This window comes from Ranitomeya imitator, chromosome 9, assembly GCF_032444005.1.
Source record: "Ranitomeya imitator isolate aRanImi1 chromosome 9, aRanImi1.pri, whole genome shotgun sequence".
Classification (NCBI taxonomy): Eukaryota; Metazoa; Chordata; class Amphibia; order Anura; family Dendrobatidae; genus Ranitomeya; species Ranitomeya imitator.
Window position 1 is genome coordinate 156,206,754 of NC_091290.1, and position 21,800 is coordinate 156,228,553.

General features: G+C 48.8%; 1 protein-coding gene across 3 annotated transcripts in view; it reads right to left on the minus strand.

Annotated features, from left to right (window-relative positions):
• Positions 1–6,304: 6,304 nt before the first annotated feature.
• The window catches only part of LOC138649320 (adhesion G-protein coupled receptor G1-like), a 78,658-nt gene continuing 63,162 nt past the window's right edge, over positions 6,305–21,800 (minus strand). For all 3 annotated transcript variants that reach the window (XM_069739605.1, XM_069739606.1, XM_069739607.1), the window contains 7 exons: positions 17,091–17,124; positions 16,894–16,994; positions 16,559–16,677; positions 16,193–16,458; positions 16,011–16,119; positions 15,666–15,934; positions 6,305–6,767 (listed from right to left, as the gene is read on the minus strand). In XM_069739605.1, coding sequence (XP_069595706.1) covers positions 6,622–6,767; positions 15,666–15,934; positions 16,011–16,119; positions 16,193–16,458; positions 16,559–16,677; positions 16,894–16,994; positions 17,091–17,124 — 1,044 coding nt within the window. In that variant the 3' untranslated portion in view covers positions 6,305–6,621. The remainder of the gene's footprint in view (positions 6,768–15,665; positions 15,935–16,010; positions 16,120–16,192; positions 16,459–16,558; positions 16,678–16,893; positions 16,995–17,090; positions 17,125–21,800) is intronic.

Here is a 21,800-nt window from a genome sequence, read left to right on the forward strand (position 1 = left end):
ATCTTTCTTGTCTATACTGGATCTGTGCAGCGTGCCCGTCCGTATACCACATCTTTCTTGTCTATACTGGATCTGTGCAGTGTGCCCGTCCGTATACCACATCTTTCTTGTCTATACTGGATCTGTGCAGCTTGCCCGTCCGTATACCGCATCTTTCTTGTCTACACTGGATCTGTGCAGCGTGCACGTCCGTATACAACATCTTTCTTGTCTATACTGGATCTGTGCAGTGTGCTTGTCCTTATACTGCATCTTTCTTGTCTATACTGGATCTGTGGAGTGTGCTTGTCCGTATAGTGCATCTTTCTTGTCTATACTGGATCTGTGCAGCGTGCCCGTCCCTATACCACATCTTTCTTGTCTACACTGGATCTGTGCAGTGTGCCCATCCAGATACTGCATCTTTCTTATCTATACTGGATCTGTGCAGCGTGCCCGTCCCTATACCACATCTTTCTTGTCTACACTGGATCTGTGCAGCGTGCCCATCCAGATACTGCATCTTTCTTATCTATACTGGATCTGTGCAGCGTGCCCGTCCCTATACCACATCTTTCTTGTCTACACTGGATCTGTGCAGCGTGCCCGTCCAGATACCGCATCTTTCTTATCTATACTGGATCTGTGCAGCGTGCCCGTCCGTATACCGCATCTTTCTTGTCTACACTGGATCTGTGCAGCGTGCCCGTCCCTATACCACATCTTTCTTGTCTACACTGGATCTGTGCAGTGTGCCCGTCCGTATACCGCATCTTTCTTGTCTATACTGGATCTGTGCACTGTGCCGTCCGTATACTGCATCTTTCTTGTCTATACTGGATCTGTGCAGTGTGCCCGTCCGTATACCGCATCTTTCTTGTCTATACTGGATCTGTGCAGTGTGCCTGTCCGTATACTGCATCTTTCTTGTCTATACTGGATCTGTGCAGCGTGCCCGTCCATATACCGCATCTTTCTTGTCTATACTGGATCTGTGCAGCGTGCCCGTCCATATACCGCATCTTTCTTGTCTATACTGGATCTGTGCAGCGTGCCATACGTATTTCGCGTCTTGTCTATACTGGATCTGTGCAGCGTGCCCGTCCATATACCGCATCTTTCTTGTCTATACTGGATCTGTGCAGCGTGCCCGTCCGTATACCGCATCTTTCTTGTCTATACTGGATCTGTGCAGCGTGCCCGTCCATTTACCGCATCTTTCTTGTCTATACTGGATCTGTGCAGCGTGCCTGTCCGTATACCACATCTTTCTTGTCTATACTGGATCTGTGCAGTGTGCCCGTCCGTATACCACATCTTTCTTGTCTATACTGGATCTGTGCAGCTTGCCCGTCCGTATACCGCATCTTTCTTGTCTACACTGGATCTGTGCAGCGTGCACGTCCGTATACAACATCTTTCTTGTCTACACTGGATCTGTGCAGTGTGCCCGTCCGTATACCGCATCTTTCTTGTCTATACTGGATCTGTGCACTGTGCCGTCCGTATACTGCATCTTTCTTGTCTATACTGGATCTGTGCAGCGTGCCCATCCGTATACTGCATCTTTCTTATCCATACTGGATCCTCAGCGTGCCTGTCCGTATACCGCATCTTTCTTGTCTACACTGGATCTGTGCAGCGTGCACGTCCGTATACAACATCTTTCTTGTCTACGCTGGATCTGTGCTGCGTGCCCGTCCATATACCGCATCTTTCTTGTCTATACTGGATCTGTGCGGCATGCAGTACATTTTCCCGCTTCTTGTCTATACTGGATCTGTGCAGCGTGCCCGTCCGTATACCACATCTTTCTTGTCTATGCTGGATCTGTGCAGCGTGCCCGTCCATATACCGCATCTTTATTGTCTATACTGGATCTGTGCAGCGTGCCCGTCCGTATACCACATCTTTCTTGTCTATACTGGATCTGTGCGGCGTGCCTGTCCGTATACCACATCTTTCTTGTCTATACTGGATCTGTGCAGTGTGCCCATCCATATACCACATCTTTCTTGTCTACACTGGATCTGTGCAGCGTGCTTGTCCTTATACCGCATCGTTCTTGTCTACACTGGATCTGTGCAGTGTGCCCGTCCATATACTGCATCTTTCTTGTCTATACTGGATCTGTGCGGTGTGCCCGTCCGTATACTGCAGCTTTCTTGTCTATACTGGATCTGTGCAGCGTGCCTGTCCGTATACCACATCTTTCTTGTCCATACTGGATCTGTGCAGTGTGCCCCTCCGTATACCACATCTTTCTTGTCTATACTGGATCTGTGCAGCGTACCCATCCATATACCGCATCTTTCTTGTCTATGCTGGATCTGTGCAGCGTGCCCGTCCATATACCACATCTTTCTTGTCTATACTGGATTTGTGCAGCGTGCCTGTCCGTATACCACATCTTTCTTCTCTATACTGGATCTGTGCAGCGTGCCCGTCCGTATACCGCATCTTTCTTGTCTATGCTGGATCTGTGCAGCGTGCCCGTCCCATATACCGCATCTTTCTTGTCTATACTGGATCTCTGCAGTGTGCCCATCCATATACCGCATCTTTCTTGTCTATACTGGATCTGTGCAGCGTGCCGTACATATTTCGCGTCTTGTCTATACTGGATCTGTGCAGTGTGCCCGTCCGTATACCACATCTTTCTTGTCTATACTGGATCTGTGCAGCGTGCCCGTCCGTATACCGCATCTTTCTTGTCTACACTAGATCGGTGCAGCGTGCACGTCCGTATACATCTTTCTTGTCTACGCTGGATCTGTGCAGCGTGCCCGTCCAGATACTGCATCTTTCTTATCTATACTGGATCTGTGCGGCGTGCCATACATTTTCCCGCTTCTTGTCTATACTGGATCTGTGCAGCGTGCCCGTCCGTATACCACATCTTTCTTGTCTATGCTGGATCTGTGCAGTGTGCCCGTCCATATACCACATCTTTCTTGTCTATAGTGGATCTGTGCAGCGTGCCCGTCCATATACCGCATCTTTCTTGTCTATACTGGATCTGTGCAGCGTGCCGTACGTATTTCACGTCTTGTCTATACTGGATCTGTGCAGCGTGCCCGTCCGTATACCACATCTTTCTTGTCTATACTGGATCTGTGCAGCGTGCCCGTCCGTATACCGCATCTTTCTTGTCTATACTGGATCTGTGCAGCGTGCCTGTCCTTATACTGCATCTTTCTTGTCTATACTGGATCTGTGGAGTGTGCTTGTCTGTATACCACATCTTTCTTGTCTACGCTGGATCTGTGAAGTGTGCCCGTCCGTATACTGCATCTTTCTTGTCTATACTGGATCTGTGCAGCGTGCCCGTCCAGATACTGCATCTTTCTTATCTATACTGGATCTGTGCAGCGTGCCTGTCCTTATACCGCTTCTTTCTTGTCTATACTGGATCTGTGCAGTGTGCCTGTCCGTATACCGCATCTTTCTTGTCTATACTGGATCTGTGCAGCGTGCCCGTCCTTATACCGCATCTTTCTTGTCTATACTGGATCTGTGCAGCGTGCCCGTCCATATACCACATCTTTCTTGTCTATACTGGATCTGTGCAGCGTGCCCGTCCGTATACCACATCTTTCTTGTCTATACTGGATCTGTGCAGCGTGCCCGTCCGTATACCGCATCTTTCTTGTCTATGCTGGATCTGTGCAGCGTGCCCGTCCCATATACCGCATCTTTCTTGTCTATACTGGATCTGTGCAGCGTGCCCGTCCATATACCGCATCTTTCTTGTCTATACTGGATCTGTGCAGCGTGCCCGTCCATATACCGCATCTTTCTTGTCTATGCTGGATCTGTGCAGAGTGCCCGTCCATATACCGCATCTTTCTTGTCTATACTGGATCTGTGCAGCGTGCCCATCCATATACCGCATCTTTCTTGTCTATACTGGATCTGTGCAGCGTGCCCGTCCATATACCGCATCTTTCTTGTCTATGCTGGATCTGTGCAGCGTGCCCATCCATATACTGCATCTTTCTTGTCTATACTGGATCTGTGCAGCGTGCCCGTCTGTATACCACATCTTTCTTGTCTATGCTGGATCTGTGCAGCGTGCCCGTCCATATATCACATCTTTCTTGTCTATACTGGAACTGTGCAGCGTGCCTGTCCGTATACCACATCTTTCTTGTGTATACTGGATCTGTGCAGTGTGCCCGTCCGTATACCGCATCTTTCTTGTCTATACTGGCTCTGTGCAGCGTGCCCGTCCGTATACCACATTTTTCTTGTCTATAGTGGATCTGTGCAGTGTGCCCGTCCGTATACCACATTTTTCTTGTCTATAGTGGATCTGTGCAGTGTGCCCGTCCATATACCGCATCTTTCTTGTCTATACTGGATCTGTGCTGTGTGCCCGTCCGTATAACGCATCTTTCTTGTCTATACTGGGTGTGTGCAGCGTGCCCGTGCATACACTGTGCTCCGTGTCCTTGATGCGTATGAGCACATGGTAGAAGTGGTTTCCACAATGTCTGGCACAACGAGTAATGCACTCTTCAGCTGGAGGACATATGTTAATTACTGATTACACAATGAATCTCTGCACAGGCTAAAAAAACAACCCCGCCGCCTATCTGAGGAACAGAACACAGAGGCAGCAGAAATCTGTCCATAGCGTGCATGTCTGCCCAAATGATGCTGCGCTCTTCAGCGACTGGAGCTTGTCTGGTCGGTGCAGTCATTATTTGAGAGGTCTTCTGTAGTTTCCATATATAATGGATTTATATAGGATGGTGTCAGGGGGAACAGCGGTCGGGATGCCACTTTCACACAAGAGGGTCAGCTGTGGCCCCTCCAGTGGACAAATGGCCCCATAAGAACATATACACACCATTACCTGAATTGACCATGGATTCGACACCAGTGGCATTGGTGAGATTTTCACACACATCTCATCCATTTTCAGACATTTTTTTTTTCTTTCCCTCAATGTCATTTCCACAGATTGTGTTTCTAATGGCTGTAACGACTGCTGGAGCATCTCAGCAGTGTGGCATCCACATCTTGAGCAGAGCCGTGAGCGGTGGCTCTACTGTACCAGAACAAAGAATGCATCTGACTGTATTACAGCTAAGTGTCCAAACTGCGCTCTCTAGTTTCCTGCTCGCCCGCACCATGCTCTCTGTTTTCCTCCCCGCATGGTCCGCACTCTCTGGTATTTTCCTCGCAATAATCTGTTCTTTGGTATCCTCCCCACCCCGACTGAGCTCTCGGGTATCCGCCCTGTGTGGACTACTCTCTCTGGTATCCTCTCCACCCGGCCTGGGCTGTCCAGCATCCTCCCCACGTGGACTGCACTTTCTAGTATCCTCCCCACATGGACTGTGTTCTCTATGTTCTCCACCCCTACTGTGCTTTCTGATATCCTCCTGGCCAGACTGCACTCTGGTATCCTACCCACATGGAATGCGCTTTCTGGTATCCTACCCACATGGACTGTGTTCTCTATGTTCTCCACCCCTACTGTGCTTTCTGATATCCTCCTGGCCAGACTGCACTCTGGTATCCTACCTGCATGGACTGCACTTTCTGGTATTCTCTCCACCCCACTGAGCTCTATGGTATCCTTCCCGAGCGGACTGCGCTCTTTGGTATCCTCCTCAAATGGACTGCGCTCTCTGGTATCCTCCGCTCATGGACTGTGCTCTCTAGTATCCTCCCCACCCCTACATTGGCAGTGGTCCTTGCAGCCCTGTACACGTGGTTCTTGCTGGCCTCACTTTCTCGGCGGGTTCTCTCACAGGAGGTGGGTTGCTGAATCTGCAGAGTGTGAGCGGTTTGTGGATGGCTGTCACGGGTGTGTCAGAGGCTGCAGACCTGTGCACTGCATCTTGCTGCAGAAGATCTCAGCAGTTTGCTTTGCAGACTTCTTCTGGTCCTTCTGACTCTTGCAGTGGCAACTTTCCCCCCAGCTCTAATGAACACACCTGGACCTGGATGTTTGACTTCCAACTTGCTGCTGGAGCTATAGCAGGCGGCTGTCTTAATCTTTGGTGTTTGGAGGACGTCTTTTTTTTCTCTCTGAGTCTAATCAAGCTAAGTGTTGTCGTTATTTGTTTATCCCATCTGTCTTTAGTTATAGTGGGGATCGACCAGCAGGGCTTACTGCTAGGGTCAGGCAGGGATTAGGTATCCTGCTCAGCGATAGGTGCTGAACCTATATTGGGACGCTTAGGGCAGACAGGGTGAGGTTAGATCAACCTAGGGGTCTCCACTCCCCGCTTCCCTAGTGTTTGGGCTCTCATCCCCTTATCCCTTTGTGTTGCACTTTCTCTTTCCTACATTGTGTGTGACAATGGGCTTTGATTTGAATCTCTTTTTATAAATTACAATAGCAGAAAACATTTCTATCATCAGAAGTAAAAAGGCCACAAACATGGAAAATCTAGAGTTCTGCTGGCACCTGGGGGCTCTGAAATGCTCCATCTGCAGCTGGGAGTCCTAGCAGTGAGTACACCATGATATAATGGGGGACCCCACAGCTCACACTGTGCACCAGTCCACACCTGACCAGCAGGTACACAAGCGACACCAGTCTCCTGTCCATGGATCCGTGCTACCATTCATATAAAGTGCGTGTGGTGGGGCGAGGGGGCAGGTGGGACCCGCTGACCCCCATCATCCCAGGAGTTTCTTGTGGTCACTGCTGAGGGTCTGCTCGGCTCGAGGGGAGGCTGGAGTAGCACTCGTACAGTCTGAGGAGTGGGATTGCTTCTTAGCAGAAGATTGCGACAAAGCACAATACCACAGGAGGATGAAGAGACCTGAGGGGAGGAAAAGGCAGAGCGGACATTACTGGGAGCAAATATCACCTATGGGCATTCACCGTCCATACAGGCAGCTCGGGGGTTGGCACCACACAGTTGATAGGTGGTTATTGCTGCACAGGAGGCTTCACTACATGGGTGTTCAGGAGTTATCAGCACAGAGGAGCCATCACCACGTGGGGCCGATCACGCATGGAGACGCAGGGGTTACCACACAGGGTCCACCACCGCATGGTGTCTATCACTCCATGGGCTCAGGAGCTATCACCGCATGGGGGCTCGGGGGTTACCACCGCATGGGAGCCATCTCCGCATGGGGCCTCGGGGGGTTACCACCACACGTGGGCTCAGGAGTTACCACCGCATGGGAGCCATCAACGGATGAGGACTCAGGGGTTACCACTGCTGGGGCTCAGGAGTTACCACCACATGTGAGCCACCACTGCATGGGGCCATCACTGTATGATGACTTGGGGGTTACCACACGGGGGCCATCACTGTACAAGGGCTCGCAGGTTACACTTATTCTCACTGTAACAGATGGAAAGAAACAATTCATAGCTTGGAGGAGCACGGCCCGCACTCCTCCTGGTTATGGGTATTTGGTAATGTCTTTATTGTCTCTACAAGTCTCCTCTAAAATTGTAAAGTGCTGCCGAATATGTCAGCGATATAGAAATTAAAATTATTAATTCAACCGGAGATTTCATGTTTCTCATTAGTCGTCAATAATTCTGTACACCGGGAAATTCTAAAAAAAACCTTGCGGTGACTTATTATATTCAGGATTCGCCTTCTGGGCTGACTGCACCAGAGACCATCAGTGATAACATCATCAGACACACAGATGCCTACTAACCCAGCACAGTATACAGTTGTTCTCAAAAGTTTACAAACCTCGGCAGAATTTTTGCTTTCTTGGTAGTTGTGGATGAGGTTCTTAATTTTCTCAGATGTTAAAGCTGCCCACTCTTCTTGGTAAAAAGCCTCCAATTCCTGTAAATTCCTGGGCTGTCTAGCATGATCTGCGCGCTTGAGATCTGCCCAGAGTGGCTCAATGATATTGAGGTCAGGAGACTGAGATGGCCACTCCAGAACCTTCACTTTGTTCTGCTGTAGCCAATGACAGGCCGACTTGGCCTTGTGTTCTGGATCGTTGTCATGTTGGAATATCCAAGTACGTCCGATGCGCAGCTTCCAGCTGATGATTGCAAATTTGCCTTCAGTATTTGCTGATAACGTGCTGTATTCATCTTTCTTTCAACTTTGACCAAGTTTCCTGTGCCTTTGTAGATCACACATCCCCAAAACATCAGCAATCCACCTTCATGCTTTACAGTAGGAATGGTGTTCCTTTCTTCATAGGCCTTGTTGACCTCTCTCCACATGTAACGCTTATGGTTGTGGCCAAAAAGTTCAATTTTGGTCTCATCACTTCAAATTACCTTGTTCCAGAAGTTTTTGAGGCTTGTCTCTGTGCTGTTTTGCATATTGTAGGGGAGATACTTTGTGGCATTTGCCCAGTAATGGTTTTCTTCTGGCGACACGACCATGCAGCCCATTTATCTTCAGGTGCCTCCTTATTGTGCATCTTGAAACAGCCACACCACTAGTTTTAAGAGAGTCCTGTATTTTATCTGTTATTTGTGTTTTTTTCTTTGCATCCCAAACAATTTTCCTGGCAGATGTGGACGGCATTTTTGTTGGTCTACCTGACCATGGTTTTGTTTTTACAGAGCGCCTGATTGTCCATTTGTTAATTACAGTTTAAACACTGCTGACTGGCATTATCAATTCCTTGGATATCTTTTTGTATCCCCTTCCTGTTTTATACAGTTCAACTATCTTTTCCCGTAGATCCATTGACAATTATTTTGCTTTCTCCATGACTCACAATCCACAAACGTCAATGGCTGGATGAAAGATGTAAGAGTCTGTCTGGATGCCAGAAACTCACTTAGTTTTTATGCACACACTGATTACAAGCAAGCAAGTCCCAGGTGAGGATGTTGCCTTTAGTAGCCATTCAAACCCATTTGTGTCAACTTCTGTGCATGTTATCAGGCCAAAATCACCAGGATATGTGAACTTTTGATCAGGGTCATTTGGATGTTTTGGGTTATCGTCATGATTTAAAAAGAGAAAACACAGTAGTTTGACAATAAATGGCTTCACCCAACCACTAACTATGAGTGTAGAAAAAGTTTTGGTGCGGTCGTTCATATTCTCTGATAAAAAGGCCAAGAAAGCAAAAATTCTGCCGGGGTATGTAAACTTTTGAGCCCAACTATAGATACAGCAGATACAGATGGTCTATAATCCCGCACAGTATATATACAGCAGAAACGCAGTCGGCCAGTAACCCCACACAGTTTATATACATCAGACGCACAGACGGCCGATAGCCCCTCACAGTATATATAGGGCAGACACACAGACGGAAGATAACTCTGCACAGTATACATACAGCTAGGCCTAGAAATCTTTGTCCAGTAATGAATCCTGTGCATGAAAAGGTATCCAGCTCAGGAAATAAAATCTAGTCTTTATTTGGACAAGTTAAAAAATAAGCTGCTTGACAAACCGGTGCATACCGAAGGAAGGGATGTCTTGAGTGACTGGACGCGTTTCGAACAAGTAACTGAGGATTAAGAATACTATACGTGTTCGAAACGCGTCCAGTCACTCAAGACATCCCTTATTTCGGTATGCACCAGTTTGTCAAGCAGCTTATTTTTTAACTTGTCCAAATAAAGACTTTTGATTTTATTTCCTGAGCTGGATACCTTCGTTTTCATGCACAAGTACCTGGCGTCAAGCAGAGACGTTTCTGTTCTCGGATTAAAATTCTCATGGGCTGTGAGAGTACCATCATAAGGGTGAGCTGAATTATTTCCTTTTTTCTGTTCAATAATGAATCCTAGTGATTGCAGCTCTGCGGGCCAATATTTTGCAATTGACGTGAAGAGTTTCTGTTCAACCCCTCTAATTAACCCTGAAACCTCTTGTGAAACGTTTAGGATTGGCAGCCATTTCCCTTCAAATCCTTCTCATTTCATGGGCTCTGAAGTAATAGGACAAATTCACTTTCCCATGAATATAATGTCCATGTTTAACCCTTTTTAGGGAATCCTTTGCACTATGACGGCCTGAAGTCTAGGAGCCATGGACATCACCATCGCTAGTCTCCTCTATTGTGAGGCTTTGCAGCAATAATGGTCTGGACTCCAGTTTTTCAATGTATATTTTTAAAATGTGGTGCCCAGAACTGGACACAGTATTCCAGATGAGGCCTGACCAAGGAGGAATAGAGGGGGATGGACACAGTATTCCAGATGAGGCCTGACCAAGGAGGAATAGAGGGGGATAATTACTTATCATGATCTAGACTCTATGCTTCTCTTAATTCATCCTAGAGCGGTGTTTGCCTTTTTTGCTGCTGCATCACACTGTTGACTCATGTGCTTTCTCTGATCTATTAGTATACTCAAGTCTTTTTGCGGTTACTTAGTTCTATTCCTCCCATTCTATAGATGTTATTTTTTGTTTTTCTTGACCAGAAGTAGAATTTTGCATTTCTCCCTGATAAATACCATTCTATAAGTCGCAGCACAATCATCAAAGAGGGCGATAAATTGAAGACATCATTCAATACCCACAATGGTTACTATGAATTTCTAGTGATGCCTTCTGGATTATGCAATGAACTGGGCTGAGTTTGGGATAGTTTGGGATTTTGTCACCGATCTTCCCAATGCACAGGGTTTCACTACTGTCTGGGCTGTCTCATTTTGTGCTTCTACCAGGTATTCCATCCATGCCACAGCTGGCTCAAGCATTAGTCAGAGATTTTCCAGTTTCATGGCCCTCCAGCTCATATAGTCTCAGACTGTGGTATACAATTTGTTTCCAGGTTCTTGAGGATGCCCACAAGAACTTAAGTTTCCCTGGAATTCTCAGCCCATCACCCCAAAGTAATCGACAAAATGAAAGAGTTAATCAGTCTATGGAACAATATTTGCGAATATTCTCCAACTCCCACCAAAATAATTTGCCTGATGTCATGATCCAGACCGGGTTTTGAGTCCTGTCTTCCCTTTTTTCCGGTCTGGTCATGCCAGGGCTTAACTTTCTCAGCTTCAGTCTTGTCTCAGGTATGCTATTTATCCCCGCTCTGTCTTGCAGACCATGTCAGTTATAGCTTCTGCCTACTGCATGAGTTCCTGACCCCATTTGCCTTGATTTGTCCTGCTGCTCGCTTACTGAACCCGTGTCTGTTTATCCCCTCTTCCCTTTCCGACTCTGTGTTCCCCTTTCGTGTATTGACTCTGGTTTTTTGACTCTGCTTGGACCCTGACCTCTTGTTTTGTCTCTTGTTTTTGGCATATCGGCTCCTTAATGGTACTGACCCATTGGGCTTGCTATTGACCCTGTGTTTGCTTATTCCCTTTGTACTGCGCTACGGTCTTATATTGACCTGGCTTGTTTTGACTATTCTGCTGCCACCTGGTGAGGGCTTCTCCGCTGCATTGCAGGTGTGGTCCTGCTGTGTGCAGTTCCCCCTCCACTCTATTGCCACCTAATGGAGCCTGCAATTACCTGTATTGCAGCGACGTGACACCTGACCTGTTTCCCTAGGCCGAATTTGCCCATAATTCGGCTTGTCTTTCAGAAGATCTCCATTTGTTACAGTGTTCGGCCGAGAACCTCGTCTCCCTCTACCTATTCCAGCTAAAGGTCCACTTCCAGCGGTGATCATCAGGACATCCATAACAACTGGGAGGTACAAGGTAATTTAGCTGCAGCAGCAAGTTCTAAGAAGAGATAGACACCTTCTCACTGTGCCCAACATCGCCCCTGGAGATAAATGTTTGGCTCTCCACAAAAAAACATTCTACTGAAGGCTTCTTTGAAAAAAGATGGCACCTACGTTCATTGGTGCCATTTAGCATGTCAACCTGGTTACCTTCCATCTGAAACTACCTTCTACTCTGAGAATCTGTAATGTCTTCCATGGTTCTCTTCTATGCCCTCTGGTCTTCAATAGTTTCACTCCTATGATCAAGTCTGTCCCTGCTCCCGCTTATGATTCCAGCGCAGAGTGTGAGATCAATCAGATCTTGGACTGTAAGGTTTGTCTTAAACTCCTTTACTTGCTTGACTGGAAGGTATCCAGCCTTGGAAGAGAGATGTTGGGTACCAAAAATAGACATAAATGCTCCAATGTTGCTCAGCAAATTCCATGTCAAGCATCCGCCTTCATCTATTATGGATTCATCTGAGAGGGGCCCTAAGAGGGGGGTACTGTTATGCATCTGTTCCAGAGCCATACCTTGCTTCCATCACCTTGGTCCGCTAGACTCTGTTGTACTCCATGTAGGGTTTTGCCACATGATCTCAAGTGAGCATTCGCTCGGGCCTATATCAGTTTTACCAAGACACACCCCTGTGTTTTGGTATTAAAGGGAACCTGTCACCCCCAAAATGGAAGTTGAGCTAAGCCCACCGGCATCAGGGGCTTATCTACAGAATTCTGTAATGCTGTAGATAAGCCCACAATGTAACCTGAAAGATGAGAAAAAGAGGTTAGATTGTACTCGCCCATAGGCGGTCCCGCTGCAGTGGGCGTTGCGGTTCGGGGCCTCCCATCTTCTTACGATCACGTCCTCTTCTTGTCTTCACGCCGCAGCTGCGGGAAAGGTCAGAGAGGCCCGGCGCCTGCGCATTGCAGTACTTTGCTCTGCCCTCAACGGGCAGACAAAGTACGCCTGCACCGGAGCCGCAGCGTGAAGACAAGAAGAGGACTTCATCCTATGAAGATGGGAGGGCCCGGACTGGACCGCGACGCCCATCAGACCAGACCGCAGCGGGAACGCTCCTGGGTGAGTATAATCTATCCTCTTTTTCTCATCTTTCAGGATACATCGGGGGCTTATCTACAGCATTACAGAATACTGTGGGCTTAGCTCCATTTCCATTTTGGGGGTGACAGGTTCTCTTTAAGACTTCCGTGTTGCTAGACTCTGTCTTGTGCTGCACTCTTTGAACTGCTCAGCTGCTATTTGCAGTGTCCTGGATGTCTCCCTCCTGTTCACTTGTGGTCTCCTGGACATCTCCACCCTGCTTGCCTGTGGTCTCCTGGACGTTTCCATCTTGCCAGTGGTTTCCAGTATTCCACCTGCTTGAATGTGGTCTCCTGGCTGTCTCCCACCTGCTAGCAGTTTCCAGTATCCTGCTTGCTTGGCTGTCATATCCTGGCAGTCACTTGTCTGCCTGCAGTTTGCTATTTGTTCTATTCTTGGTTGGTCACTTTTAATTTCTTTTTGTTTTCATGCATCTTGCTTACACTATGTGATTTGTAGATCCCAGATTTCTTATATATGATGGTGCCCTCTTATATCTAGCTTCTACATTGTGTGCCTGCAGTTTCCATCATCCCACTTGTCCGCAGTTTCCTAAATGTCTTCTGTCTGCCTGTGGTTTCCTACATCCCACCTACCTGCCTGTGGTTTTCAGTCCCTCAGCTGTCCTTGTGCAGGCATGGCCGTGTGCCCAACCGGAACATCAGCTTGGAGGATCCATCTCACCTGCTGAGACTAACATGGGCTGGCTTCTTTTAGATTTTTTTTTTGTAAACTCTAATCTGGCCTTTCTAAGTTTCCTGCTGATTAATGGTTTGCACCTTGTGGTGAAACTTCGTTATTTGCTCTCATAACGTCTTCTCTTTATGGTAGACTTGGGTACTGAGATCCCGACTTCCTGGAGAGTGGTCTTCACTTGGGGGGGATGTTGTGAATGTGTTTTTCTTCACCATGGGAGGGATTCTGCATCATCCATCACTGGTGTCGTCTGTGGACATCCATTCATTTCTGAGTTCCTGAGCTCAACAGGGTGATCTTTTTTTGAAGAATGTAAAAACTGTTGATTTGGCCTCTCCTAACATTTCTGCTCTCTGATGGATTTCTTATTTTTTTCAGCCTAATGGTGGTCTGTTTCTCCTCTAACCGCATGTTGTGGGTTCACAGCAAGACCTTCCAAATGCAAATTCTGCTCCTGGAATCCGCTCCAGACCTTTTACCTACTTAACTGATGATGGATTAATGAGGGAAAAGCTCATGCAGCTCATTTATGAGTGTCTGAGATAATTGTCCAATTACGTCTGGTCCACTTAATAAGAGGCAGCACCATATTACAGAGCTATACTTCCTAACCCCATCCTCCAATCAGGATGTGAATCCCCTCAGAGTGAAGCTGAAAGTCGGCACTTTATGCCCAGATTGGTGATGGGACTGGATCCCGAATGTGTTCTGTTAAACGGCTAAAAGGTCAAAACTTGTAACACCATCCAAAGATTTCTAGACCTGTGTGTGTGTGTTTGTGTGTATGTATATATATATATATATATACTAGCTGTAGAGCCCGGTGTTGCCTCGGCATAGTAAATATCTGTGGTTAGTTATAGCACCTCACTTCTCTTATTTTCCCATCACGCCTCTCATTTTCCCAATCACATCTTTCATTTTCCCCCTCACATCTCTAATTTTCTCCCTCACACCTCTCATTTTCTCCCTCACTCCTCTCATTCCCCCCTAACACTTGTCATTTCGACCTCACATTTGTCATTTTCCGATCACTCCACTATTTTCCCTCACTCCCTCTCATTTTGCACTCACACCTTTTCATTTTCACCTCACACCTCTCATTTTCACCTCAGTATATACATGTTTGACATCTCCCTTATATATAGTATACACCTGTATGTCATCTCCTGTATATAGTATATACCTGTATGTCATCTCCCCTGTATATAGTATATACCTGCTGTGTCATCTCCCCTGTATATAGTATATACCTGTATGTCATCTTTTCCTATATATAGTATATACCTGTATGTCATCTCCTTCTATATATAGAATATACCTGTATGTCATCTCCTCCTGTATATAGTATATACCTGTGTCATCTCCTCCTGTATATAGTATATACCTGTGTGTCATCTCCCCTGTATATAGTATATATCTGTGTGTCATCTCCTCCTGTATATAGTATATACCTGTATGTCATCTTCTATATATAGCATATACCTGTATGTCATCTCCTCCTGTATATAGTATATACCTGTAGGTCATCTGCTCCTGTATATAGTATATACCTGTGTCATCTCCTCCTGCATACATTTTTCCTTTCACTTTTCCCCATTATGTAGATAGGGGCAAAATTGTTTGGTGAATTGGAAAGCACGGGGTTAAAATTTCACCACAACATAGCCTATGATGCTCTCAGGGTCAAGACGTGTGAAAATTTTATGGCTGTAGCTGCGACGGTGCAGATGCCAATCCCGGACATACACATATATATACACACACACGCCACTCGACTGACCGGTGGCTTCCGTCACGTGGGGCGGTCACACGTCTGACCCATGTCTTCCTTCATGTGGGGCAGTCACACGTCTGACCCGTGTCCTTCACGTGTGGTGGTCATGCGTCTGACCCGTGGCCTCCATCATGTGGGGCGGACACACGTCTGACCCATGGCCTCCGTCATGTGGGGCGGACACACGTCTGACCCGTGGCCTCCGTCATGTGGGGCGGACACACGTCTGACCCGTCGCCTTCTTCACGTGGGGTTTTCACACGTCTGACCCGTGGCCTCAGTCACGTGGGGCGGTCACACGTCTGACCCGTGGCCTCCATCACCTGGGGAAGTCACATGTCCAACCTGTGGTTTCCGTTACATGGGGCGGTTACACATCTGACCGGTGGCTTCCATCACATGGAGCCGTCATACTTCTGACCTGTGGCCTCCGTCACGTGGGGCTGTCTCGGCCATGGTATCGTGCTACCAAGCACACAAGTTATGCCTGACCTGTGGGGACGGGAATTGATGTCTCACCTTGCAGAGTGTTCAGAATGCTGAACAGATACTGGGCCGCCAGGTACAGGGCTCCGTAGGAGAAGAAGGCCAGAGCCCACGGCAGTCCCAGCATGCAGCTGAGCCCAAGCAGTGTGACACAATGGCGGTTCTTCTCTGCCCGCGTGTGTGCAGACAGTCTCAGGACGCAGCGGGTCATGGCCACCATCATACAGGTATTAAACAGGAGGATGGCGGCACAGAAGCTCAGGTTCAGCACCTGGTGGACGATTGGCTTAGTTAGCCAACAACTACGAGAAAACAGAGCACAAATGTAAGCGAGAGTCCGAGGACGAGTCGGCCATGACGGTGACTGGAAGAACTTACATGGTGGCGGTGGAGTTGGGGGACGATGGTCGCTCCACCTGGAGGTGATAAACACCATAATTCTCCAGATCCATCACCATCAGCATGGCCACAATGAGGAGCGGGACCCCTGCCAAAGACACCAGAAGGCTCAGCATCTCCCCCGGACCAGCACAGGCTGCACAACACAAGCCAGGACTCACCCCAGCCCACCAGGGCCAGCCGCATGGTGGTGACCGCGGAGGCCAGGAACACCTTCACCACTAGACGGTAGAGATTGAAGCCTTCAATGGCCATCCAGGAAAAAGTGCAGAGCAGAGCAAGGTGCAGAACAGCTGCAGAGCCAACACAGAGGCTGTGCTCCTGCAGAGCTCCCAACACGGCGCTCAGAATGAAGCTCAGGTCCAAGAGTAGCACGGCCACCAGTAGGTTCATGTGAATCTGCAACGTGGGGTTCCCCAACACCTTCCTGTCCCGAAAAAGAGTGTCATAGTCCTGCACTTCACACATGTAACCCGTCAGCCCGCAGCACAAACACGTGTAACACATCAGTGCGCGGAACACTATACCTGGAGCAGAAGATCCAGATGACTGTGAAGATGCAAGAGAGAGCGGAGACGCTGCATCCGGCAAATGTCAGGACCGACAGCGACACCAGATGGAGCTCAGAGATCAACTCAGGAGGGCGCTAAACGACAACACAGCTCAGCGGGGGCTGGGAAGTGTTTGTGACAGTCCGGGTGGCGTAGGGTTTGTGGGGGTCCAGGTTGTGTAGGGTTTGTGGGGGTCCTGGTCATGTAGGGTTTGTGGGGGTCTGGGTTGTGTAGGGTTAGTGGGAGTCCGGGTCTTGTAGGGTTTGTGGGTGCGTATTACTAATTTCTCAGAAGACTTTTCCGTTACTCACCATTAATAATGCAAAGTACGTCAGGTGGTTACATCTACAGTCTGTGCCCCCCGCCACGGGGTCTGAGCGGCAGCCGTCCGTCCTCCACTGTTCTGATAACTCTGTGGCAACGAACATAGGATCGTTTGTCACTACTGAGATATTGAATAATGGCATCCCCAAGAAGTTACCTCAAATCAGCAGGTAGCGCCACTCACCGTCCCAAAACACACAGAGCAGAGACAAGTTCACCTGGGGTGCAAGGATGAGAAATCATGAGTCACATATCAGTGTATATACAGAAAAAAGTTAAGTCTCCCTCCACCCCCCCCACCCCCACATCCCAGAAATATACAGAGAAAAGTATGTGCTCCCCATCCATCCATGACAGAAGCTTAAGGGAACTGGATACTTAGTTACAGTAAACAATGTGTTGTCACGGTCATCCCCATAGTCCTTAACTTTATACTAACCCCCCCTAATCCCGAACCCTGGCAATTAACTAGCCATCTGTCCCTCTGTCCTCCCACCTGCCACCTCCTGCCCTCTTGTTCCCACCTGCTACCTCTTGCCCTCTTTCTCCCACCTGCCATCTCCTGCCCTCTCCCGCTCACACTTGCCACCTCCTGCCCTCACCTGCCACTTCCTACCCTCTCACGCTCATCCCTGCCATCTCCTGCCCTCTCCCGCTCCCTCCTGCCCTCTCCCCTGCCACCTCCTCTCCTCACACTCCTACATGTCCCCCACCTGCCACCTCCTGCCCGCTCCCCCCACCTGCCCTCTCCCACATGCCACCTCCTACCTGCTCCCACCTGCCACCTCCTGCTCTTTCCCGCTCCCACCTACCATCTCCTGTCCTCTCCCACCTCCAGCCCTCTCACCTGCTACCTCCTCATACTCCCACCTGCCACCTCCTGCTGCCACCTCCTGCCCGCTCCCATCACCTGCCCTTTCCCGCTCCCACCACCTGCTGCCACCTCCCTCCTGCCCTCTCTTGCTCCCTCCTGCCCTGTCCTGCCCTCTCCCGCCCTCACCTGTTGCCACCTCCTGCCCTCTCTTGTTCCCACCTGCCCTCTCACGCTCACTCCTGCCCTCTCCGCTCCCACCTGTCACCTCCTGTCCTCTCCTGCTGTCACATCCTGCCCTCTGCCTCCTCCTGCCCTCTCCCGCTCCCACCTTCCATCACCTATGCTCCCCTACTCCCACCTGCCATCTCCTGTGCTCTCCTGCTCCCACCTCCTGCCCTCTCACCAGCCACCACCTCTCCTCATGCTCCCACCATCTGCCCTCTCCCGCTCCCACCGCCTGCCCTCTCCCGCTCCCACCACCTGCCACCTCCTGCCCTCTTGCTACCTCCTGCCCTCTCGCGCTCCCACCTGCCACCTCCTGCCCTCTCACCTGCCACCTCCTGCCCTCTCACCTGCCACCTCCTGACCTCTCCCGCTCCAACCTGCCCTCTCCTGCTCCCACCACCTGTCACCTCCTGTCCTTTCCTGCTCCCACCTACCTCCTGCCCTCTCACTCCTACCCTCTCCCGCTACATCCATGATCTTTCCATTTCTAACAAACTTTCCTTCCTCGTCATCATGGATACCTGGCACGCCTCCTCAGACACAGCCTCTGCGGCTGCACTTTCGCATGGTGGACGCCATCTTTCTCACACACCCCTCCCTAGCAGCAAGCATGGTGGAGGAGTTTTTCTCCTGTCAGATAACTGCTCCTTCACCTCAAATCCACTGCCACCTACTGTTACTGTCCCTTCTTTCAAGGTGCACTGTGTGCGCTTCTACTCCTCCCTAAAACCTCCAAACGGCTGTCATTTACTGCTCCCCAGGGCCAGCCACCACCTTCTTCGACCACTTCACCACCTAGCTACTTCATTTCCTCATCAAAACATCCCCACTATCATGGGTGACTTCAACATCCCAATTGACACTTCCCACTCAGCAATCTCTATGCTACTCTCATTTCCTCCTGCCTCGCTCAGTAGTCCTGCACAGCCACTCACAAAGATGGCCACACACTTGACCTCATCTTCAACCGCCTCTGCTCCCTATTTAACCTCTCTAACTCACCTCACCTCTTTCTGATCACAACCTACTCACATTATCTTCCCTTTCCTCTTCAGGTCCACAATCCCCACTCCACAAACTTGCACACCCTCGCTGTAATCTCAATCACCTTGATCTTCACTCATGTCTATAGGGAGAAGTACGTTCCTTACGCAGTGCAGACACTGTGGCCACTTTATATAACACAACAGCTGTAGCTCTCGATTTGGTCGCCCTTGCACATACCAAAGTTGGCACACTCAACAGGCAACCCCGGCATACCAGCCTGACTAAAGAACTGTGACGGGCTTCTATAGTTGCTTCGCAGAGATGGAAAAGATCACACTCCATCGAGAACTTCATCGCATTCAAACAGTCCCTCATTACTTTCAAGTCCACACTCACTGAAGCAAAACAAACCTCCTCATCTCTCATATCCTCCCTGTCTCACAACCTTAAAGAGCTATTCAACAATTTCAATTCTCTCCATCTTCTCAGCTGAAGACTTTGATTCATTCTTCAAGCACAAGATTACCATCAGAGAAAGCCATCCTCAAAAAGCCACCCTTGACCCATACTTTGTGGGTCACCCGTTATCACTTTTTCCTTTATGCCTCAAAATTACTGGAACAACATGTCCATTTTGAACTGTCCTTCCAGCTCTCCTCCTGCTCCCTCTTTGACCGCTTACAATCTGGCTTTGGACAGCATCATTCCACTGTTACTTCCCTGACTAAAGTCTCTAATGACCTAACTGCCAAATCCAAGCAACACTACTCTCCTCCTGGACCTGTCCTCTGCCTTTGACACAGTAGTCCACTCCCTCTTACTACAGACCCTCTCATCTCTTGGCATCACAGATATGGCCCTATCCTGGATCTCGTCATACCTAACAGACATTCAGCGTCTCCCACTCACACACCAGCTCCTCACTTCTCCCCCTATCTGTCGGTGTCCCCCCAAGCTTCAGTCCAAAGGCCCCTGATTTCTGCTTTTACACCTTCTGCCTGGGACAGCTCATAGAATCTCACGGCTTTCAGTATCACTTCTATGCTGATGACACACAGATCTACATCTCTGGACCAGATATCCCCTCCCTACTAACCAGAATCCCACAATGTCTGTCCGGTATTTTATCATTCTCTGCTAGATTTCTAAAGCAACATGGACAAAACAGAATTCATCATCTTTCCTTCATCTCACTCAACCCCCACAACAGACCCATCCATCAAAGTCAATGGTTTCCCACTCTCCCCAGTTTCACAAGCTTGCTGTCTTGGGGTGACCCTGAACGCTGTTTTCTCCTTCAAACCACATATCCAAGCCCTTTCTGCTTCCTGCTGACTCCAACTCAAAAATATTTCCTGTATCTGCACATTCTTCAATCAAGAACCTACAAAAACACTCAAACATGCCCTCATCATCTCCCACCTTGACTATTGTAAACTCCTGCTCAGTGGCCTCCCCTCTAACACTCTTGCACCCCTCCAATCTATACTAAACTCTGCTACTCCACTAATCCACCTGTCCCCCTTGCTATTCCCCAGACTCTGCCAAATCCTCCACTGGCTCCCCATTGCCCAGTCTCCAATTCAATAACATAAGCATGGCATACAAAGCTATCCACAACCTGTGTCCTCCCTACAACTGTGACCTAATCTTCAGATACTTACCTGCACACAACCTCCGATCTTCTACTCCCCTCTTATGTCCTCTTCCCATAATCACACACAAGATTTCTCCCGTAGATCGCCCCTACTCTGGAACTCTCTACCCCAACATATGTCAGGATTCGAACCCAGCAGCTCCTGTGCACCAGGCGGAAGCTATTCAGCTCACTAGACAGTTCCTTACTAAATTAGATACTAGTACCTGTGTTGTTCCTGATGTCTTCACCCCAAGTTCCTGATTGGCTTACCCTGTGATCTCTTGATTGAGCACACTACTTAAATCTGGTACTGCATTTCCTGCATTGCAAGATTATTGAGCTCTGGCCTTTAGTGTAACTTCTTCCCACCTGCTGTTTATCCTCAAGATACTACTGCTGCTCCGTGCAATGATCTCTGGCAATATCCTGCCTACGATTCCTGATTATCCTCCCAACTACACTGCTGCTCCGTGTACCGACCTCTGGCTGTATCCTGACTACGCTACCTGCTTATCCTCCCAACTACACTGCTGCTCCATGTACTGACCTCTGGCTATATCCTGACTATGATTCCTGCTTATCCTCCCAACTATACTGCTGCTCCGTGTACCGACCTCTGGCTATATCCTGACTACATTACCTGCTTATCCTGCCAACTACACTGCTGCTCCATGTACAAACCTCTGGCTATATCCTGACTACATTACCTGCTTATCCTCCCAACTACACTGCTGCTCTGTGTACCGACCTCTGGCTATATCCTGACTACATTACCTGCTTATCCTCCCAACTACACTGCTGCTCTGTGTACCGACCTCTGGCTATATCCTGACTACATTACCTGCTTATCCTCCCAACTATACTGCTGCTCCATGTACCGACCTCTGGCTATATCCCGACTACATTACCTGCTTATCCTCCCAACTATAGTGCTGCTCCGTGTACCGACCTCTGGCTATATCCTGACTACATTACCTGCTTATCCTCCCAACTACACTGCTGCTCCGTGTACCGACCTCTGTCTATATCCTGACTACGATTCCTGCTTATCCTCCCAACTATACTGCTGCTCCATGTACCGACCTCTGGCTATATCCCGACTACATTACCTGCTTATCCTCCCAACTATAGTGCTGCTCCGTGTACCGACCTCTGGCTATATCCCGACTACATTACCTGCTTATCCTCCCAACTATAGTGCTGCTCTGTGTACCGACCTCTGGCTATAT